The sequence below is a fragment of the Delphinus delphis genome, chromosome 15 (assembly GCF_949987515.2).
Source record: "Delphinus delphis chromosome 15, mDelDel1.2, whole genome shotgun sequence".
Lineage (NCBI taxonomy): Eukaryota > Metazoa > Chordata > Mammalia > Artiodactyla > Delphinidae > Delphinus > Delphinus delphis.
Genome location: NC_082697.1, coordinates 25481103 through 25503813, shown reverse-complemented (window position 1 = coordinate 25503813; position 22711 = coordinate 25481103). Strand labels below are relative to the sequence as shown.

At 45.9% G+C, this 22711-nt stretch overlaps 1 protein-coding gene across 1 annotated transcript; it reads right to left on the bottom strand.

Moving 5' to 3' along the window:
• Positions 1–146: 146 nt before the first annotated feature.
• Positions 147–20945, bottom strand: SUN5 (Sad1 and UNC84 domain containing 5). The gene is made up of 13 exons (XM_060032765.1): positions 20366–20945; positions 18307–18365; positions 18042–18110; positions 16981–17047; positions 16016–16077; positions 11936–11985; positions 10625–10659; positions 9925–10033; positions 3763–3841; positions 2693–2808; positions 1955–2122; positions 1351–1437; positions 147–278 (listed from the first exon to the last, which is right to left on the bottom strand). The coding sequence occupies exons 1-13, from the start codon at positions 20440–20442 to the stop codon at positions 147–149; spliced, it is 1110 nt and encodes a 369-aa protein (XP_059888748.1). The 5' UTR covers positions 20443–20945.
• Positions 20946–22711: the final 1766 nt, after the last annotated feature.

Genomic DNA, 22711 nt, shown 5'->3' with positions numbered 1-22711 from the left:
CTGGGTACCCAGCACATGATTGATAATTGCTAACTGAGCTTCAGACATCAAACCCTAGCCCACCCTCACTTTTCGGGGCCAGAGGACACTCAGACTTGGGCCAGGGGCGTGAAGAATAAACTTTAATCTCTCTCGGAGTGGGGCCTCTAGTTAGGCTGCTCTCTGGGTGGGGTCACAGAGCCGTGCACACGCACTCGGTATAGGCAGGTGAAGCGTGGGTTCCCCCAGTTGCTTGATATCTTCATCTTGACTGCTCCAAAAGTCCTGGGAGGGTGGTTCTAGAAAAGAGTCACAGACGGGGGGCAGCTCGCCATAGGCCCCCACCCGGCCTGTCCAGAGGAGTGTTCGGGAGAGAAAGGGAACCCTCCATTTCCTCAGGTGGGGAAACTGAGGCTCAGAGAGCAGAATGTCCCAAAGCCACACAGTAAGTTGCTACTCAGGGGCTGGGATGGAAGGGGATGAGGCCAGAGGACAGATAGACTGTGATGAGGAATGCGTCCCAGCACAGTACGTACGTGCTCCGGGACCCTGGGCAAACCACGGCCTCTCTGGGCTTCATTTCCCCGTCTGTAAGAGGGAGCGGTAATATCTGCTTCTCAGGGTTGCCGTAAGCATGAAATGAGATCTTGGGGCCAGATGGCTTACTGGCACCTGGCACACAGTAGGTGCTCTGTAAGTGCTTTGCCCTCCCCTTTTTGCACCCTCCCCAGAGGGGATGGAGCCCAGTGCAAAAGGGGGCCTTGGCCTGTGAGATCTCACTGGATGGTCTCAACCTACCAGGGAATTACACCAGGGGAAACTGAGGCCCAGAGAGAAAGGGAATGGCCTGAGATCACAGAGAACGTTTGGTTGGGTCAGGATTTGGGTCAGGGTTAGCCTGATTCCCAAGCCTAGACATCCCACTGAGCCTCAGGGCCATTCCAGCAGCCACCCTCTGGTCCTGCTTCTGTCCCCAGCTCCCTCCCCTCCAGGCCTCAGCTTCCCCACCTGTGGTTGGACCAGGTGCTGATCATGTGGCCGCCCAGTATGGAGACTCTAAGTTTGAGGCCAGCAACCCTGGCCTGACGGGCCCCACCTGCTCAACACCTGCTGTCCCTGGGAGGAACCACAGCGGGAGGGATCCTGGGCAGGTCAGGGAAATGGAAGCGAATAGGTCTCCTCAGGGTCCTACCCTAGGCCCTGGGCAGTAGCTCTGTCACTCTGGGCCTCAGTTTCCTCATCTGTCAGTGGGCTAGTGACAACTCTGCACCTCCTCGGGCTGCTGGGAGATTAAGTGGGGGCCCCTGGGTAAAGCCCTGCATGCAGTGTGTGTTCATCAGGTGCTCAACGTGGGCAGCTTTTCTCAGGTACCTGGAGCTGGAACATCTGAATGATGTTTTCTGGCTGAAACTGGAACGCTCCCAGGAACACCTCCTTCTTTGGGGAAACTTCCATGCCCTGGAGAATCAGAGCCACAAAGAAAGTGTCAGGCACAGGTAGGACATCTAGAGGGTGCTGCCTTCTCCCAGCCGAGACTTGCACACCTCCCAGGATGGGGAGCTCCCTACCTCTTTGGGCACCGTTCCATTGCAGCACAGAGTAATGAATAGGAAAGAGCATTGGACTGGGAGTCAGAAGGTTAGGGGTCCACTTCTAACTCTGCCATAGACTTGTAGGGTTTGATGTTTCCCTGCCCTTTCTCTGAATCTCCAGTTTTCTTATCCGTAAAATGGGGGCTTAATGGTCTCTGAAGACTAAATTGGCTCTGAAAAGCTTGGGTTGAAATAAAGTACTGTTTACCCCCTTTCCTTGAAGGCTGTGATCTGACCCCAACCCTGGCCATTCCCAGCCTTAAGGTCCAGCCCCTGCAGGCTTCGGGAATTGTGCAGACAGTTTATCACAGTGCCTGGAATACTGCCATTATGAGCTGTCCCCTCCCTCAGTTAAGCATCACTCCCAGCCAGGGCATGCTCACGTAGATGACGAAGTCCTTGGGGGCAGTGTCCAGGCTGCCTGACAGTGAGATGGTCTTGGGGATGTGCTGCAGTGTCAGGTTGGACAGGTAGACCTTCTGGGCCAGTTGGATGGTCACCTGGCCTCTGTCACCCGAGAAGGCCCAGCAGTTGCCAGGTGTCATGTTGGGCTAGAAGTGGCAGATGCAATGAGGGCTTTGCTGGGTGGGTGGGTGGGTGGGGGAGAGCAGATTCCTCATCCCACCCTGGGTTCCTAGACCTCATCGGCCCTCCTGGATGAGCCAGATCCTTCCTGTCTACAAAGCTTGGCTCGAGTACCATCACCACCAGGAAGATTCTCTGACTATAGGTAGCAAGGATAAGCCTTCCCCTCAGCCCAGTGCAGCGAGGGCAGGGGCCTTCTCAGGGCCCTGAGGGTTCCCTGCCCTCAAGACTTGAGAGCTGGGGGAGGGGCCCTTTCCAGTGCCAAAGCAGGCTGTCCTTGCCCCTGTGCCTGCACCCCCAGGGGTCCCTGCTGTCTGCACTCGCCTCTTGCCCTTGCTCCCTGACTTTTCCCCAGAACCCCCCCTCGCCCCATCAGTTGCCCCCTTTCTCTGCCTCTGCACCCCGCTCTCTTGTTCCTACCCCTGCCCCAGGCCCCCACCCCCTGCACTCTCGCTCCAACCTCTGCCTTCAGTTCCTGCCCCCAGGCCCCTGACCACACCCCTGCCACTCTCCCCAAGTCCTGCCATTCCTCCTGCCTCAAGGATCACGTCCGGGGGCTGTGCATAGTTCCACAGCCGGATCCAGTTCCAGTAAGAGCGAGCCTTGTCGTGGTTGTATGTGGCTGACGTTTGCTCGTAGTCGATGGAGGCCCCTGTATGGGAGGTGATGGTGCAGGGTTGGGGGGAGAGGTGTCTCAGCTGAGCAGCCCTGGCTTCTGCCTGGTGGAGGGGAGACTCACTATGTGCCGGGGGAGCACTTTGGAAGAGTCATTGGTGCTCTCTGGACTTTAGTGTTCTCCTCTGGGAAATGGGAGTAATAATAGTAACAATAATAGTAGTAATGATAGCATCCATTTCATAGGGTTGTTGTGAGGTTACAAGGAGTTAATACACCAAACTGTTTTTCCAGCAGCGCCTGGTGCGAAGTAAGGTGCTTGCTCACTTACGTCAGCCTAGTTACTATAAACCCGGTTTTTATTACTATGGCCATGATTATACCCATTTCACAGAGGAAGAAACTCCGGGCCCGAGAAGTTAGACTGATACTTTCTGACCCTACATCTCCTTGGGCCTGCGGGTGCCTGCGTGAGCTGGTACTGTCTGCACAGGGCAGCCCACCCTGCCGGCCCACCTCCCTGCTTTCCACACAGCCCCTCACAGGGGCATCTTTCACGTCGGTTCCCTTAGTCTGGAACACTTTTCCCTACTCACCAGGTCTCAACCCAGCGTCCTCCTTCCCACCCCTCTACTGCAGCCACTGGCTTTATTTTTCCAAGGCACGATTCCCAACTGTGATTGGTCCGTGGTCAGTCTCCCCAGCCGGGCAGGGACAGCTCTGCTGACCCCTGGATTTGGAGGATGATGGGTGGGGGAGGGCTGGGGAAGGGCCTCCCCTCCCCACCTCAGCTGCCATGGGAGAAAACGGAAAACTGTAACAAGGAGACCAGCTGGGAGGCAGAGGTTAGCTCTGAGGACAAACTTCCCAGCAGCAGGGTGTGCCCCAGACCAGAACTGAAATCACCCTCTGAAGGGTTTCTAAGGAAACTGGAGGTGGGCCGATTGGTGGGGCAAGGGGGAGGGGGAGGGGGGCAGGGGGAGGCACTCACCTATCGACTTCAGGGCAAAGTCCGGCTTTTCAATGTAATCTCCTTGGATCATCTTCATTATTTTCTGGGCCATTTTTTGCTGAGAAGGCAGAAAACCCAAGCTGTGCACTGGTGCGTTCTTACGGATCATGGTCCACAGGTGTGTTCACACCAGGTGATGTGTGCCTTCAGGACTCCCTCTTGTCCCTACCTGCTTGCCCCTGCATGGTCCACACACAGGGCTGCCCAGTGCTATGCTGTGAGGAAGCCCAGGGCCAGCCCTATCCCACCCATGGGGTTACTTAGTATTTTCACACCCACGGTGATGGGATGTCACACACGCAGGACCAGGGGTCTCAGTGAAGTTAAGGGCAGGGGAGCTGGAGTCAGACCTTTCCTGCTAAGAGCCCTTGGGCTATTTACCGCCCCCTGAGTCTCGATTTTCTTGTCTGTAAGATGGGCTGATAATCGCGTCCACCTCCTACTTTTGCAAGGATTAGAGCTGAGACTCAAAGCCGCTACTATATGCCAGGACTGTCTTCGGCTTCACGTGTGGTCACTCTTATGCCCCCACAGCAACCCTAGGAGGTATGTACTATTATCATCCCCATTTTAAGGAGGAGAACCCTGAGGCACAAAAGGGTAACTTGTCCAGGGTCACACAGCTGTTAAGAGGCAGACCCGGGACCTTGGGTTCTGGAGTTCAGGCTCTCAACCACTATGCTCTGTTGCCAGAGAAAGACCGCAAAGCATTTAGCATAGTCGGTGCTCAGTAATCACTGGCTATTACTCTGTTAGACTCTTCACAGCTGTGACAGATTGTATTTTCTAAAAATGGCTGCAAAAATGTCTCCCGTTCCCCGCTCCTCCTTCAGTGTGGCTTTGACACCCTTCTCATGGAGACGTGGGACTTCAGTTCCCTCCCCATCGGTCTGGATGGGCCTGTGACTATGGCAGGAGTGATGCTGTACGACTTGTGGGCTCAGTCCTAAAAGGTGAACCGCCTGCTTCTCTGGGGACGCTCACTCTTGAAAGCCAGTTGCCGTGTTGTGAGGAAGCCCGTGCCATACGAAGGGACCACTATGGGTGCTTTAGTCAACAGCCCTGAGTTCCCAGCTGACAGCCAGCATCAACCTCCAGACAAGTGAATAAAGATTCCTCCAGATGATTCCAGACCCAGCTATTGGGTCACTCCTAGCCTTCAGGTCTTCCCAGCTGAGGCCCCAGACATCATGAAGCAGTGACAAACCATCCCCGCTGGGTCCTGTCTGAATTCCTGACCCACAGAATCTCTGAACATAATAAAATGGTAGTTTTGCACGACTGTGTTTTAGGTTGGATTGTCATGCAGCAGTGGTAACTAAGATGATAGCTAGAGTGTTATAGGGCAGTGATTATTACTCTATTTCGTTGATGTGGAAACTGAGGCACAGAGACGTAAGAGCTGAACTCCAAAAGGTAAGAAGAGATTTTGCTCACAAAAAGATAAAAAAAGAAAAGATATTGCATCTATAAAATAAGAATAGGAAAATAAGAATATGAAAAGGAGCACCGAGAGAACAAAGAGGAAATCGTTACGAATTCAGAATACATTAGCAGAAATGAAAAATTCAGTAGAAGGTTTGGTAGATAAAGTGACAATGTTTTCTCAACTGTAGAGCAAAAAGATAAAGAGAGGAAAATGGGGTGAAAGGAAAAAAATCCCAGAGTATTAGTTTAGGAGTTTGACATCCACATAATGAGTAGTTTCAAAACTGAGAATAGAGCAACCAGGGCCAGGGGGAAATCATCAATTTAATCACATGATTAAAGAACATTTCTTTTTTTTTTTTAATTGAAGTATAGTTGATTTACATTGTTATGTTAGATTCTGGTGTACGGCAAAGTGATTCAGTTATACACATCTATATATTTTTCAGATTCTTTTCTATTATAGGAAAAGATGTTGAATGTAGTTCCCTGTGCTGTACAGTAGGATCTTGTTGTTTATCTATTTCACATATAGTAGTGTGTATATGTTAATCCCAAACTCGCCCTCTAATTTATCCCTCCCCCCTTTCCCCTTTGGAAACCGTAAGTTTGTCTTCTATGTCTGTGAGTCTGTTTCTGTTTTGCAAATAAGTCCATTTTTATCATATTTTAAATTCCACATGTAAGTGATATCATATGATATTTGTCTTTCTTAAAGAACATTTCTTAGGACTAAAGAACACATGTTTCCAAATTAAAAGGGTTCCAAGTGTGGCCAGCCCATAGGCATATTATTGTGACATTTCAGCTATAAGGTAAGATGTAGGGCTTCTAGGTAAGATGTAGTAAGTTACAGAGAACCAATGATCCCACTAAAAACAACTAGAAAAAGCCAGATAGTTTACTAAATCATATTTTAAAACCATCACTGAGCTATGAAAGAAACAGGAACAGAAGGACTAAAATTCTAGAGAGGGGACAACCACTCTAAAATGTGCTGACATTCTTAAAAAAAATCCCTGGGGCATTTGATGATTCTGGGCATGGGTTGAGGATCTGAGTTTGGGTCAGACAAGGGGCTGCTACTGGTAAAAGAGAAAGTAGCAAAGTTTTTAACAGTTACATACAGTGGGTGAGACAAAATTGGAGATTTGAGGAGCCTTGACCACGACCACTTTCCTCCATTAGATGCTAACTGAACCCCAAGACTATGTAAGAAGCTAAAGGGCTACTTTGAAAGCTTCTGAAAGGCAGAATAAAACTTCCTGGTCTCACAAGCCTTAGTAAACAAAGTCCCTCTGAGGAAGTGGACCCCAAAACAAAACAAGCAAGAGGTTAAAGCCTTAGAACAGTGATTCTCCTTATTGTGTGCCAGAATCACTGAAGGACTTGTTGAAACATAGATAGTTGGTTCCCATCATCAAAGTATATGATTTGGTAGGTCTGGGTGGGGCCCATTAATTTGAAAATGTTAACATTTTTCCAGTTAATGTGGATGCTGCTGGAATAGGGGCCTCACTGTAAGAACTCATGCCCTAGAAGAAATGCTAAATCAATACTGAGTAGCTACAGCTGTGCTTACCTGAGGGCACTAAACCAATTATGGGTACAATTAGAGGCTGAGAATCCAAGCTTGACCCTGGCAGGTAAGGCTTCCAGTGGGGTCAGAGATTTTGTATCCAAAATTGGAAACTCAAAGCCCAGAAATAAATCCATCCACCTATTGTCAATTAATCTTTGACAAAGAAGGTGAGAATATATTGATACAATGGAGAAAAGACAGTCTCTTCAGCAAGTGGTGTTGGGAAAGCTGGACAGCTACATGAAATTAATGAAGTCAGAACACAGCCTCTCACCATACACAAAAATAAACTCAAAATGGCTAAAAGACTTAAATATAAGATATGATACCATAAAACTCTTAGAAGAGAACATAGGCAAAACATTCTCTGACATAAATTGTACCAATTGTTTTTCTTAGATCAGTCTCCCAAGGCAAAAAAATAAAGCAAAAATAAACAAATGGAACCTAATCAAACTTATGAGCTTCTGTACAGCAAAGGAAAACATACACAAAATGAAAAGACAACCTACAGACTGGGAGAAAATATCTGCAAATGATGCGACCAACAAGGGCTCAATTTCCAAAATATACAAACAGCTCATACAACTCAATAATAAAAAACCAAACATCCCAATCAAAAATGGGCAGAAGACCTAAATAGGCATTTCGCCAAAGAAGACATACAGATGGCCAACAGGCACATGAAAAGATGCTCAACATTGCTAATTATTAGAGAAATGCAAATCAAAACAACGAGGGACTGCCTCATACCAGTCAGAATGACCATCATTAAAAATTCTACAAATAACCAATGCTGGAGAGGGTATAGAGAAAAAGGAACCCTCTTACACTGTTGGTGGGAATGTAAATTGGTGCAGCCACTATGGAAAACAGTATGGAGGTTCCTCAAAAAGCTAAAAATAGAGTTGCCATATGATCCTACAATCCCACTCCTAGACATGTATCCAAACAAAAGTATAATTCGAAAAGATACATGCACCCAATATTCATTGAAGCACTATTCACAATAGCCAAGACATGGAAACAACCTAAATGGCCATCAACAGATGAATAAAGAAGGTGTGGTACATATACATATATAAAGTGGAAGACAACTCAGCCATAAAAAAGAATGAAATAATGCCATTTGTGGCAACATGGATGGACCTAGAGATGATCATACTAAGTGAAGTATGTCAGAAAGAGAAGGACAAATACTATATGATATCACTTATATGTGTAATCTAAAATATGACATGAATGAACTTATTTACAAAACAGAAACAGACTCACAGACATAGAGAACAGACTTGTGGTTGCCACAGGGGAGGGGAGGTGGGGGAGGGATGGACTGGGAATTTGGGACTAGCAGATGCAAACCATTATATATAGAATGGATAAACAACAAGGTCCTACTGTATAGCACGGGCAGCTATAATTGATATCCTGTGGTAAACCATAATGGAAAAGTATGAGAAAGAATATATATGTATGTATGACTGAATCACTTTGCTGTATAGCAGAAATTAACACAACATTGAAAATCAGCTATATTTCAATAAAATAAATTAAAAAAAATTGGACACTCAAGAGGCCTCAAACACATGGCAGTCTTTCCCATCAAGACATTTACCAGGACTTCCCTGGTGGTGCAGTGGTTAAGAATCTGTTTGCCAACGCAGGGGACATGGGTTTGATCCTTGGTCCGGAAGATCCCATGTGCCATGGAGCAACTAAGCCCGTGCACCACAACTACTGGGCCTGCACTCTAGAGCCCACGAGCCACAACAACTGAGCCCGCCCCCCACAACTACTGAAGCCCGCAAGCCTAGAGCTCGAGCTTCGCAACAAGAGAAGCCACCACAATTAGAAGCTCGCACACCGCAACGAAGACCCAGCACAGCCAAAAAAAAAAAAAATTTACCAATTTTTGAAACTGCATGGGCAGGAGGCTAGAGGGTTAAACTGAAAACCTCTGACTAAATCCTATAAAAATTGCAATCCAGGTCTGAACCAGTTCAATGCATGTTTACATAGAAGTGATCAGTATACTTCATCTTCCTTACAAAGAAAAGGGGGAACTCTCCCTGTTTGAAATTATAATTATCTGGAGCATCTAGTTCTTCTGTAAACAATGTCCAGAAAACACTAAAAAATTACCAGACATGAAAAGGCAAGACCATAAGATTGATACTCCAAAGAAAAAACGGAAAATAGGATACCATAGATGATCCAGATATTAGATTTAGCAGACAAGGATTTAAAAATAATTGTGACCAGTATGTTAAATAAAATAAGGGAAAAGACGGACAGCATAGATGAAATGATGGAGAATTTCACCATAGAATTAAAATCTATGAAAAAGAATCAAATATATATTCTAGAACTAAACAATACAATATATGAAATTAAGAACTTAATGGAAAGTTTTGAGTAGATTGGACAGAACAGACTACAGGATTATTAGTTAACCTGAAGAAATATGAAGAGGAAGTATCAAAACTTAAGCACATAGAGAAAAAGAATGAAAAAACAAGCAAACCAGGTAATAATATAGGAATTATGTGGAAAGCACTCTAAAGTTTAGCATAGATGTAATTGGAGTCCCAGGAGAGGAGATAGATAATGGGGTAGAAACAATATTTTAAGAAGATAATGGGGTAGAAACAATATTTTAAGAAATAATAGCTAAGAATTTTCCTAAACTATTGAAAAAAAATCAACCCAGAGAGTCAATAATTTCAGCAACCCCCCAAGCAGATTAAATATAGAACACTGGAGGTAAAAAGAATATCCTACAAACTCTCAGGAATGAAAACAGATCACACTCAAAGGATGAATAATAAGAGTGACATTAAACTTCTCTAAAGCAACAGTATAAAATAGAACACAATAGTGGACGTCTTTCAAAATCCTCAGGGGAAAATTTCCTATCTAGGATTCTATTCCCAGCCAAACTATCAATCAAGTGCAAGAGTAGAGTAAAGATGTTTTCAAACACGCAAGTTCTTAAAAAAAATAATATACTTCTTATTTTGCTCTTTCCCAGGAAATTATTGTGGGGTATACTCCACCAAAACTTGGGATATGAGGAGTGGGGCATCAAACAGAGAGGTCAGGTGTTTGGGGCAGAATGGCCAGCATCTCACCTCATCTGACATGGCTTCCATCTTCTGGAGCTTGGCAATGAGCTGATTCAAGTTACCTCGGAGGTCCTGGATTTCCCCAGCATGATGTTGCACCTTTTCTTGGTACATCCTTATGAGGAAGGAGTGAGAATATGGACTGACCAGTTTGTGATGATGCTGCTATTACCCTCAGCTTCTACCTTTGCCAGTCAGCCCACAAAGAACTAGCTTCACATTTTTCCACTCTCATGGGCCCATCCCTGAACCTACCCAGAAAGTTCTTACCTCTAAAATATTACTCATGCTCTTCCTTCTGCTTGGACTATCCAACTATCCTTAAACCCATCTCATTCCTTCTAAATATTTGAGTATTTTGTCTGCATTTAAGGATGCTGCCACCAGGTGGTATCTTGTTGGTTAAAATTTCTTATTTGCTGAGCACTAACTATGGGCCAGGAACTATTCAAGACAGTTTACATCTTCTTGAATACCCATAATTACCTAGAACAAGGTGGATGTTATACCTCACTCATAAATGGGGAATCAAAGGCCCAGAGATGTGACGTGACTTGCATAAGTTTAGCCAGGTAGGAAGTATGGAAGCTGGGATTTAAACCCAGGTTTTCTGGCAGAGCCCACATTCTTAGCCAATACGTCTCAGGTCCTGGCTATAGCTCTGGTTTTTAGGTGATAATAGGACTATTTAACAGACTCTTCTTACCTCAATCTCTGCAGTGGACCATTTATGCTCTCATCCTGGTGGGGTGTTGAGGAAAGCAAGGGATCTTCTTCAGATGACCTAATCTGGGCCCAATAGAGTTTCATCCATCCATCCTCCCACAACCATAAATCCATCCACTCATCCACTTTCCTATTTATTCTTCCACCCACCGACCCACCCATCCACCTGCCATACATTCAAAATCCAATTTACCCTTCTTTTCATTCATCCATCCACATACACTTCCATCCACCCTTTCCCATCCATCTGCTCCTCCATTTATCCAATCTTTCTTATCCATCTACCCTCCTATCCATCTGCCTTACCTTATCCATTGACCGTCTCATCAATCCATGCACGCATGCATCCCTCTACCCTCCCATCTATCTACCATCCCACTCAACTATCTATTCATCCATCTGTCCATTTACTCAGGCTATCCCATCTGCCCTCCCATCCACCCACTCTCTCATCTGTACACTCTTCCATTCATCCATCCATTTTTCCCCCCCATCCCTACATCCATTACTTCCATCCCCCATCCATTCACATTCCCATCTGGCCATCAAGACATCCAGCGTTGATCGTGTCCACCCTGTGCCTGGCATTGAGGTGGACATTGCTGGAATGAATCAGACCTGGCTCTGCCTTCAAGGACTCCTAATACAGTTGGGGAAATAGTTATTACCAAAAAATTGCATTTATGTTTACAGAAAATTGTGGGAGAGGGGAATGTGACTACCTCTGCTTAGGTGTTCCTGGAGGAGGTGACATTTTAGCTGGATCTTGAAGCATATATATGATGAAGTTCATGAGGGGAGAAGAGCAGAGGGAAGGACAGGCCCATCAGATCCCCTTTCTCTCTAGGGCTCTTTTCTGTCCTTAGACAGGGAGCTCTGGCCATTGGTTTCCTCCTCCTTCTTCTCCAGGAACCACAAAGCAAATGGTCTCATCTCAGTTAAGCAGAAGAACAAACTGCCTTGAATAGAGAGAAATGTGTTCCCTGGCCTCACCATCCCACTCTAGGTGGGGGCCTTGACAAAGAAGAGATGGGTCACTTCTGGGAATGAGTGACAGGAGAGGCGTCCTGGAGGAGGAACTATGCCTCTGGTCCTCAAAAGTCACATTTTGGCAGGAGAAATGGGTTCCGGGTGGGTGGCATGGCAAAGGCAGAGATTTGGAGCTGGAATGAGTCAGGAACTGAGTAGGGTCCAGTTGTGACCCTAAGAGTGAAAGGAGCTTATGAAGGCGACATTGACTGGCTGGGGTGAGGCCAGTCAGTCGTGGGGCCTGAAGAGAGCACACACTCACCTGCCAGACATCCATTTTGGACAGCAAGTGCATAGAAAACATCCAGAATCCTGTGGGGATGGGGGAATGAGAATGAGCCATTTAAGGTGAAAGGTTAAGAGCTCTGGAGTGAAGCCATCTGGATTCAAATCCCAGCCTTGCCACTTACTAGCATTTGGGAGAAGTTACTTAATCTCTCTACACTTCCGTTTCCTCCTCTGTAAAATGGGAATAGCAGTCATATGCACTTCATGATTGAATGATATCATATATGCAAAGTGTCTCCCATAAACCAAATAATCTGTCTCCTCTCTCTCTCCTGTCTCAATCTTACTGGGGATAATTGACAGAAGAAAAGGGGGTGTGGTCTCCCCTGCATTTTATGATATCTGTGCTGCCTGAAATCTCATTATTCAAGCCATTATTAAAAGCTTGTAAAACCCATTGGTTGTTCATGATAAAACACTCAACAAACCAGGAATAGAATGGAGCTTTCTCAGTCTGAAGAAGGCCATTTATGAAAACCCACAGTTAACATCATACTTAATGGTGAAAGACCGGAGGTCTGCTCTTGCCAGTTTTCTTTTTCTTCCTTCCTTCCTTCCTTCCTTCCTTCCTTTCTTCCTTCCTTCCTTCCTTCCTTTTTTCCTTTCTTTCTTTCTTTCTTTCTTTCTTTTTCTCGCTTTCTTTTTCTTTCTTTCCTTCTTTCGTTCATCTTCCTTCTCTCCTTCCTTCCTCCTTCCTTCCTCCTTCCTTTCTTTCTTTCTCTTTCCTTCCTTCTTTCTTTCTTTCATCTTCCTTCCTTCTTTCCTTCCTTCCTCCTTCCTTCCTCCTTCCTTCCTTCCTTTCTTTCTGTTTTTCTTTCCTTTCTTTCATCTCCCTCCCTCCCTCCCTCCCTTCCTTCCTTCCTCCTTCCTTCCTTCCTTTCTTTCTTTCTCTTTCCTTCCTTCTTTCTTTCTTTCATCTTCCTTCCTTCTTTCCTTCCTTCCTCCTTCCTTCCTTCCTTTCTTTCTGTTTTTCTTTCCTTTCTTTCATCTTCCTCCCTCCCTCCCTCCCTCCCTCCCTTCCTTCCTTCCTTCCTTCCTTCCTTCCTCCCTTTCTTTTGACAGCACCGTGCAGCTTGTGGGATCTTAGTTCCCAGACTAGGGATTGAAACCGGACCCTGGCAGTGAAACCAATGAGTCCTAACCACTGGACCACCAGGGAATTCCCTGCTCTTGCCATTTCTATTTAACATTATCCTGGAGATTATAGCCAGGTCAATTAGCCAAGAAAAAGAAATAAAAGGCAGATGACATGATGTTGCATATAGAGATCCTAAAGTATACAAGACTGGTGTCTTGCCCAGTGTCAGCAGTAACACATGAATTTGGCAAGGTTGCAGGATACAAGATCAGTACACAAAAATCAATTGTACAGTTGATCCTTGACAACAAGGAGTTGAACTGTGGAGTTCACTTACATACAGATTTTTTTCAATAAATATACCTTCAGCTCTCCATGTTGGGGGGTTTCACATCTGCAGATTCAACCAACTGCTGATCGAAATTTCCATCTGCAGTTGGTCAAATCTGGGGATGCAAAACCTGCAAGTAAGGAGGGCTGACTGTATTCATTGTACCACATGAATTTATATAAGGGATTTGAACATCTGCAGACTTTGGTATATACAGGGGTTCCTGGAACCAGTCCCCCTGAGGATACTGTATTTCTAAACACTAGCAATGAACAATCTGAAAATGACATTAAGAAAACAATTCCATCTATAACAGAATGTCAAAGAATAAAATACTTAGGAATAAATTTAACAAAAGAAGTACAAAATTTTCACTCTGAAAACTACAAAACATCATTGAAAGAATTAAAGGAGGCATAGAGTTATTCATCAATAATGGAAAGACAGCCCAATGTTCATAGATTGGAAGACTTAACATTGTTCAGGTGACACTACTCCCCAGATTCATGTGTGGATCAATGCAATCCCTGTGAAAACCCCAATGGCCTCTTTTGTAGAAATGGAAAAGTTGATCCTAAAATTCATATTTTAATGTAAGGGACCCACAATAGCCAAAACGATTTCTAGATTTCAAAACTTACTGTGAAGCAACCAATCCAGGGTAGTACTAGCAAACAGATAGACATATAGGTCAATAGCATAGACTGAGAGTACAGTAATAAACCCTCATATTTATGGTCAATTGATTTTCAGTAAGAGTACCAGACAATTTAATGGAGAAAAGAAGTCTTTTCAATAAATGGTGCTGGTACAATTGTATATCTACTTCAAAAGAATAAGGTTGGACCCTTACCTCACACCATATACAAAAATTAACTACAAAATGAACCATGGACCTAAATGTAAGGGCTAAAACAATAAAAATTTTAGAAGAAAACATGGGAGTAAATCCTCATCACTTTGGGCTAGACAATGGTTTCTTAGATATGACACCAAAAGCACATATCACAAAAGAAAACACAGATAAATTGGACTTAATTAAAATTTACAATTGGCCTTAATCAAAGGACTTTATCAAGAAAGACAACCCACAGAATAAGAGAAAATATTTGCAAATCATATATCTGATAAGGGACTTGAATCCTGACTAATAAGGAATTTTTAGAACTCAAGAATAAAAAGTCAAACAATCCAATTTAAAAATGGGCAAAGATCTGAATAGACCTTTCTCCAAAGATATACAAATGGCCAATAAGCACAAGGAAAGATGCTTAACATCATTAGTCATTAGGGACATGAAGTAAGAACCATAATGAGATATCACTTCTCATGACCTAGGATGGCTGATAAAAGACAGACAATAATGATTGGAAGGGAGATCAGCTCAGTGCTTAGTGTCCACTTAGAGGAGTGGGATGGGGAAGGTGGGAGGGAGACGCAAGAGGGAGGAGATATGGGGATGTATGTATATGTATTGCTGATTCACTTTGTTATACAGCAGAAACTAACACACCATTGTAAAGCAATTATACTCCAATAAAGATGTAAAAAAAAATAATGATTGGAACCCTCACACATTGCTGGTGGGAATGTAAATGGTGCAGCCATTTGGAAGAGAAGTTTGGCAATTCCTCAGATAGTAAGAGTAATCCAGCAATTCTACACCTAGGTATATACCCAATAAAATTGCGAACACGTGTCCATGCAAAAATATTACAGGAATGTTCATAGCAACTTTATTAATAACAGCCAAAAAGTAGAAACAACCCTAATGTCTATCAGTTGATGGATGGATAAACAAAATGTGGCTTACCCATACAATGGACTTTCAGCCATAAAAAGGAATGAAATGCTTACGTATGCTACAAAATGGATGAACTTTGAAAACACTGTAAGTGAAAGGAACCAAAAGACAACATATTGTATGATTCTATTTATATGAAATGTCCAGAATAGGCAAGTCCATAGAGTCAGAAAATAGATTAGTGGTTGCCTAGGTCGAAGGGGAGGGGGCATGGGGAATGGCTGCCAGGGACTGGGAAGTTTCTTTCGGGGGCAGTGAAAATACTGGAATTTGTTAGTAGTGATGGGTGCACTACTTTGTGAATATACTAAAAACTGCTGTATTATACACTTAAAAATGGGGTTATTTATGATATCCTTAATAACCTTAATAAAGCTATTTAAAAGAATCTTATCTGTTGGGTTATGTTGCCTAGGAATTTCTAATTTCCTAGGAAATTCTCCCCCCGCTCCAAACCCCGTGGTGCCCTTAAGTGGAAGGAGGAGATTCCTTTGCTTGAAAAAGCAAAGCTGTAGTGCGGTGGTGGTGGTGGTGTCTGGTAGGAAACCATAGAGACCCAGAGAGAGAGAGAGAGAGAAATGATTATCATAACATGGTCTGGGGAGAGCTTTACAGTTTTCAAAGTTTTTCTTAGCTTTCAAAAAATTTTCTTGGTCATTGTTTCATTTAATCTTCTGAGCAACACTGATTAGTCAGATGAGGAAACTGAGGCTCCTAGAGGGGCAGTGTCTGACCCAGTGTCACGTAGTCAGTGCCAGAGCCCTCACTCTTTCCCTTCCCAGGATGGGCAAGAGCCCAGGGATACCTCCACCTGGGATGGGGCAGGGCTTTGGATACACACCAAAAGCACAGAGGATCAGAACACCTGTCTTTCCCATGAGCTTGCAGAGGGACAGATTGCATCTGGAAGACAGAGAAGCAGTGGTCAAGGCGAGGTAGGGCTTTGCACAGCCTAGTAAGTCTTAGCCTGGCTCTTGCCCCATTCCCACCCCAAGAGACAGGTTCCTTTCTGGGCAATGACACTCTCTCCCTAATGCTGGCCATATTCTGTGGCTCCACAGCATCTCAGAGGAAAGAAAGCTCTTACCTCAGTATCTGGGGCCATCAGAGATCAGCTCACAGTGGTCACCCATGTCCTTCTCACTCCCTCCATCTACATACTGTTTGTCCCCTCCCTTCTTCTCTCCCGGGAAGTGCACCCTTCAGGGTTTTGTTCAAATGTCCCCTCTGCCTACAACCTCCAGAGTCAACACTCCCAGCTTGGCACTGTTTTTGGTGTCTGCCTGCCCCACCCAACTGAGAGCTCATGAGTGATGGAGGCCAGGTTGGGCCCAGAGTAGGCATTAAGGAAGCGTTTAGAATATAAACTTTAAATGAACGAATGAAGTGGAAAACTCTTGCAGGAATTTAGAGGCATTTGCATGGGCAGGGAACAGAAAGGGAAAGAATGGGACAGGCATTGCAGGCGGGAAGAGCGGCCTGTACAAAGGTATGGAGGTGGGAAGAGGAATAGTGGGTCCAGGGAGTGAGAATCCTAGCTGGCCCATTGCTGGCCCAATGGATCCACAGCAGAAAACAGAATAAGAGGAGCTTGGAAAGAAAGGGAGGGACAAGATTTCAGAGGGCTACAGGCTGATGTGCTGGAGCGATGGGGAGCCACACTGGGGTCTGGGGTGAGGCGATGTGATAAAAACCAGGTTTGAGATAGCTTATCTGAGGGGAGGTCCAAACCAGTGACGGGGCTGCCATGGTCACCAGTGCACGGTTCCAGTCCCCATAACCCTCCCCTCACCTGCCCTTGCTCACCTGCAGGTGTTGAACAGAACCTGGTGGGCCTGAGTCCTCAGGAAGCAAGCCAGGCGGCTGATCCAGGCTGTGGAGAAGACAGGGAAGCAGTGAGTAGCTGCACCCTCATTCTTATCCTGCAACAACTCACAGGGGTGAGACCCTGTTGTTGGGAGACCCTCTCAATTTGCCATTCGAGCCCAGGACAGTCCTTTGCTCTACTTATGGGTAAGCACCAGCTTGGAGTGAGTACTGGAACTATAGTAAACCCGCTAGCAACCGGTGGTTAATAAACACTTAAAAGTGACTCAGGCACATGAAAAGTCTGAGATGTCCTTGCTAATGTCCATTCCCAGACACTGAGAGCTTCTCAGTAGAAGAGTCCTTGTCTGGTTCATCCCCGGGTGCCTAGCATTGCCCCGCATTGGGGAGCTAGGCAAAAAGTAGGGGTTCAGGATGGATGAATAGGTGGAAGGATGCATGGATAAATGGAAGAATGGGTAAGAGAACGGCTTGGAAGATAGATGAATAGGAAGATGAATGAGGATGGGAGAATGAGAGGGGGGTTAGAAGGGTGAATGGGTTGATGACTGGATGGATATGAATATTAACAAATAAAGGTGTGGGTGAATTGATGGATGACTCAGTGAACGGACTGGAGGGGTGGATGAACTAATGGGATACATGGATATCCCAGAAGGTGGATATGTGAACAGATGGTTGGATACATGACTGAGTGGATGAATAGTGGAAGTGTGGCTGGATGAACATAGAAGACTGATCTTTAGGGTGTGGTCAGAACCATGTCCTTGAAGTGAGGGTGAGTTGCATCAAATCATTCCCATGACTTCAGAGGCCAGCCTGGTGGCAGAGTAGAAAAGGCCTGGCAGTTAGCTTCTCCTCCAGACAGCAAGTCTCTCTCTTAGTCCCTCTCTCCAACCGTCAGAGAGCCTCGCTGGAATGACACCCCTGACACCTCTGAAGGGAAGACCCCCAGAGCTCAACCCGCAGCCTGACTTGAGGCTGGGCCCTCTTCCCAGGCCCATGTTGATGGCCCAGGCAGCTCTTCTGTGTATACGTACACATACATCCCAGCATGCACTGGGTCAGGCCTGAGGCATTGATGTGGATAGGCAACAGGAAGGTGTCACCTGCAGAGAGCACAGGGCTGTCATGTCACTGCCAGCCTCTGGGATATGGTGCCTGCAGACACCGGGGGAGCATCCCTGCCCCCTGCCCTGCCCCTCCCCTTGCTGGGTGACCCTGGGTTGTCCATTTGACATCTTTGAGCCTCAGCCCCTCACTGCCCACAATGACCCTGGGATCCCCTCTCCCCTCCCTTCTCACTTGTGTTTGACAAATCCTCCTCTGTCATCCTGCGGGTGTTCCGGCCTCGTTGGGTGACCCTGGCAACAACAAGATTCACAATTGCATTTTACAACTTACAAGGAGTGTGGAGTCCCCATTTTCTAGATGGAGAAACTGAATTGTAGAAAAGTTTGCTCAAGAACACAGGACTGCGAATCAGGGAGAGACCCAGGTCTGGCTGACCCCCGATGCAGGTCTCTTTAGAGGAAAGGACTCAGTTTGCTATGGCAGTCTTCCAAAAGCCACTCCCTCCTCTTACTGGCAGAAGGCTGGTTTTGGTCCCTTGTCCCCTTCTCCCCCGAGTGATTTAGATGGTCCTGATTGGTCTCAGCCTGTTGTATTCTCAGTCCCCTTGCTGTTGGCACAAGGATGGGGAAGTCTGCAGGGGTGAGGTGTGGGGGTGGATACAGGGGTCTGGGACTTGGGGGAAAAGTTTTCTCACTGCTAAGCTGATACCTACAGGATGCAATACCCACTCTCCTTCCACCCTATATGACCATGCTTCTGTGTGACCCCTGGGACAGTGGTAGCCATCTTGTGACCATGAGCGGAGGCCAAAAGGGAGAGCAAAAAGATGGCAGGAGGGACTTCCCTGGTGGCGCAGTGGTTGAGAGTCCGTCTGCCGATGCAGGGGACACGGGTTCATGCCCCGGTTCGGGAAGATCCCACATGCCACGGAGCAACTAAGCCCGTGTGCCACAACTACTGAGCCTGCACTCTAGAGCCCATGAGCCACAATTACTGAAGCCCAGGCACCACAGCTACTGAGCCCACGGGCCACAACTACTGAAGCCTGCGCACCTAGAGCTTGTGCTCCACAACAAGAGAAGCCACTGCAATGAGAAGCCCACGCACTACAACGAAGAGTAGCTCCCACTCGCCGCAACTAGAGAAAGCCCGCGCAAAGCAACGAAGACCCAACACAGCCATAAATAAATAAATAAACTTAAAAAAAAAAAGATGGCAGGAACCTGCATCTTGGCTGGCACTGCAGAACCTCAGAATTAATGTTCTCTGGAGCCACCCATATCTTGGGACCTTTGAATATGTGAGATAAATTTTCTTTATTCCTTTAAAAATTTTTTAATTGAAATACAGTTGTACAATATTTTATAAGTTACAGGTGTACAGTACAGTGATTCACAATTTTTAAAGGTTATAGTCCATTTATAGTTATTATAAAATATTAGCTATATTCCCTGTGTTGTACATTTTTCTTTCTTTTCTTTTTTTAAAATTTTTATTGGAGTGTAGTTGCTTTACAATGTCGTGTTAGTTTCTACTATGCAGAAAAGTGAATCAGCTATACGTATACATATTTTCTTTATTTCTTGATGTAATGGTCTCCAAACATCATTTTTTGTTATACTCCCAATGTTATTTATATATATATATATGTATAGCTATATATATATATATATATATATATATATATATATATATATATCTACAAGTGTGCTGATATATTATTTGCCCTTTCAAATGTACAAGCTTTATTTATACCTGCCTGAGGAATATAAATTAAAAGAGGATGAGCTAAAGGAAAATACACACTGAAGTTCTAATAATTTTTCCCCTTACCCCAGTGAACTGTTTTGTACACCCTCTTGGGATATACACCTGTTCTGGGGGCCCAGACGTAGGCATCATTTTGAGCTGGAATTTCCATCACCTGCAGCCAGAGGTCTCCTACAGATAAAGATGGCAGAGATGTGTGTTTTCTCACTTACTATCTGTCTCCCTCACGTGAGCGCCACAGGGGCAGGGACCACACCCATCTGGTGCAACGCCATGCTCCCAGCACTCTGCCCAGTGCCTAGCACACGGAAGGTGCTCAGTAAACACGTGCTGAAAAGATAACCACTCCACTACTTCCTGACTGGGAGACTTTAGGAGAGCCACTGTCTAATCTCTCTGACCTCAGGTGCTGCATCTGTAGGCGCAGCTGGTAATGCCCGCTGGCTTCCATGAAAAGGCTGAGGGGCAGCATTTTGTAAACTGTCAAGGGCTGGGCAGAGGGAGGGGATGCTGTCCTCACCTCCTGGATCTGACCTCCTTGGGGACATTTCTGCGTGGGTCACATGAGTTCCCAGGGCTCCTTGAGGACCGGGGCATCGATGTCCTTCTCTAGGATGGGGAATTGGTGGCAGGGCTCTCTGGGAGTCAGTGAGGAGGAAATGGCTACTCCTGCTGCCGCCTCCTAGCGTTCCCTGGAAGGTGCCATGTGGAATCTTCCCTGGGTCAAGGGGAGCTGTTGGCACTGTGACCTCACAGAGCAGGTGGGGATGGTCAGCCCAGTCTCTAGCTTGGCCCTGGAACTTCCCCTTGGAGGAACCCATTCTGACCAACTTTCCACTTTAAAGATGGAGAAATTGAGGTCTCAAGAAAGGAAGGGCCATGCCAGGGATTCTGGGGCTGGACAGGGGAGAGACCTGGCATGCCAATATCCAGACCATGCTTTTTCTTGCTCCCAGGCCCCTTTCTGCCCCAATCTTCCCACATTCTTAGGCTGTACATGAATTTATTCTGTAATGTCGAGCTTCTCCTTGGTGTTTTGTATTTTACATAATACAAAATGATGTTTATGTGTCGTTGTCTTAATAAAGTTCTACTTTTTACTGGTGAAAAAGAAAAGCATACAGAAGGCTGTGGTTTTTCAGTCAGTCCTGCCTGTGAAGAGCCTATTTGGATTGTGGAGCTAAAAATGAATTCACTTCTTCCCTCTTGTGGCAGTTGCTCAAATTGCAGGCTAAGTACCTGTGGTAAATAGAGTAACTGTCCTCCAAAGAGGCTCACATACTAAAACCTGAACATGTAAATATTTTAGGTTACGTAAGGGGAACTGAAGCTTGCGGATGAGATTAAGGTTGCTAATCAGCTAACCTTGACATGGGAGAATATCCTAGATTATCCAAGTGGACCCAGGGTAATGATAGGGGTCCCTATGAGTGTAAGAGGGAGGCAGAAGAGGAGAGAGATGACAGCATAAGGAGCCTAACTTGCTGGTTCTGAAGATGGAGGAAGGAACCATGAGCCAAGGAATGAAGGCCAGGAAGTGGATTCTCTTCTAGAGTTTCTAGAAAGGAACAAAGCCCTGCCAATACCTTGATTTTAACCCAGGGAGACCCATTTTGGACTTCTGACATCCAAAACTGTTAAGGTAATAAATTTGTGTTTTAAGTTACTAAGTTTGTGGTAATTTGTTATAGCAGCAATAGGAAACTAAGACAGTGCCCTGAAGAATATTTGGTGAAGGGGAAGCCCTGAAATGCTGCCACTGTCATTGTTACAAGGGCCTTTCATTGGTGCATTCATTTAGTCATCGAGCAAGTATTTATTAGGCTATTTGTTAAGCACAGGGGTGAGCAGAAGCAGCTCCTATTCTCGGGGTGGAGGGTAAAGTGGCTGCAGAACAGCCTGCACATAGCGGGTGCTCATGGAACAGTGCTTGTCATTGCTGGTTGGGAGGTGGGCTGGTGAGAATCTCCCTCCTTTGTTTCTACTGGCTGTCACCCAGTGCCCCCTGGTGCTTGAAATGTGGAGGAAGAGGAAGTGTTCATGTCTAGAGCAAACACTGAGAGTGGCTTTGGTCAATATTTGTGCTGCTTTCCGCTGAGTCTGCTGTTTGCCTCGGCTACAGCGAAGACCAGGAGGGCTGGTCTTATGCATCAGTGGATAAACTGAGGCCAGAGGAAGGATATCAGGGAGCATGCAGCTGGCTCCGTTCATTCCTTTCTGCCTAAAGAATGGGGCAGGGGAGCATGGGCTAGGAGGCAGGGCTGGTCCAGGGGAACTCTGGTCTCTAAGGGGAGGGCTGGATGGTTTCTGCACTTCCTGTCAGCTCTGTGGGCACTAGTGGGGACCCAGCGTGGGTGGGCCTGGACTCTGAGCCTGGTATATGGGCTGGTGTGGAATCAGTGGGAGCCATGGAGGGCTCTGGAGTGGGGGAAGGCCCTGGGGACCCTTGTGTCTGTACCCCAGGTGAGCCATGCAGAAGAATGGAAGGGCCTTCCCTGCAGTTCTGCCATCACCTACTGTGCACAATGTACGTGCACACACAAACACATACGCATACCCCGAATGTCAGGAACCAGTCCACTATGCACACATATACATACACGTACAGACCCACAGACACACTCAGTATACTAAGCCCACCTAAACATATTGTACACAAAACTCCCCACACCTGCACTCATGTAAACAGGCATGTGACACCATAAACTAAGACGGCAACATGTCCATTTCATGTGCACACCCACACACAAACACACACTTTCCTCTGATGCCAGTAATTATGACCTAGTACACGTGTGTATGCATGACTACGCACACACAGCCACACGCAACTATAAGGACGCACATACCCCTCAGACACGCATGT

Excerpts from the sequence above, each read along its gene's own strand:
- SUN5 (XM_060032765.1), bottom strand. The coding sequence starts at position 20,442 with ATGCCCCGGTCCTCAAGGAGCCCTGGGAACTCATGTGACCCACGCAGA. Across the intron at positions 2,809-3,762 it reads CTTTGCCCTGAAGTCGATAG|GGGCCTCCATCGACTACGAG; the intron begins GTGAGTGCCTCC and ends CCTCCCATACAG. Across the intron at positions 2,123-2,692 it reads CCCCGGACGTGATCCTTGAG|CCCAACATGACACCTGGCAA; the intron begins GCAGGAGGAATG and ends TGCCACTTCTAG.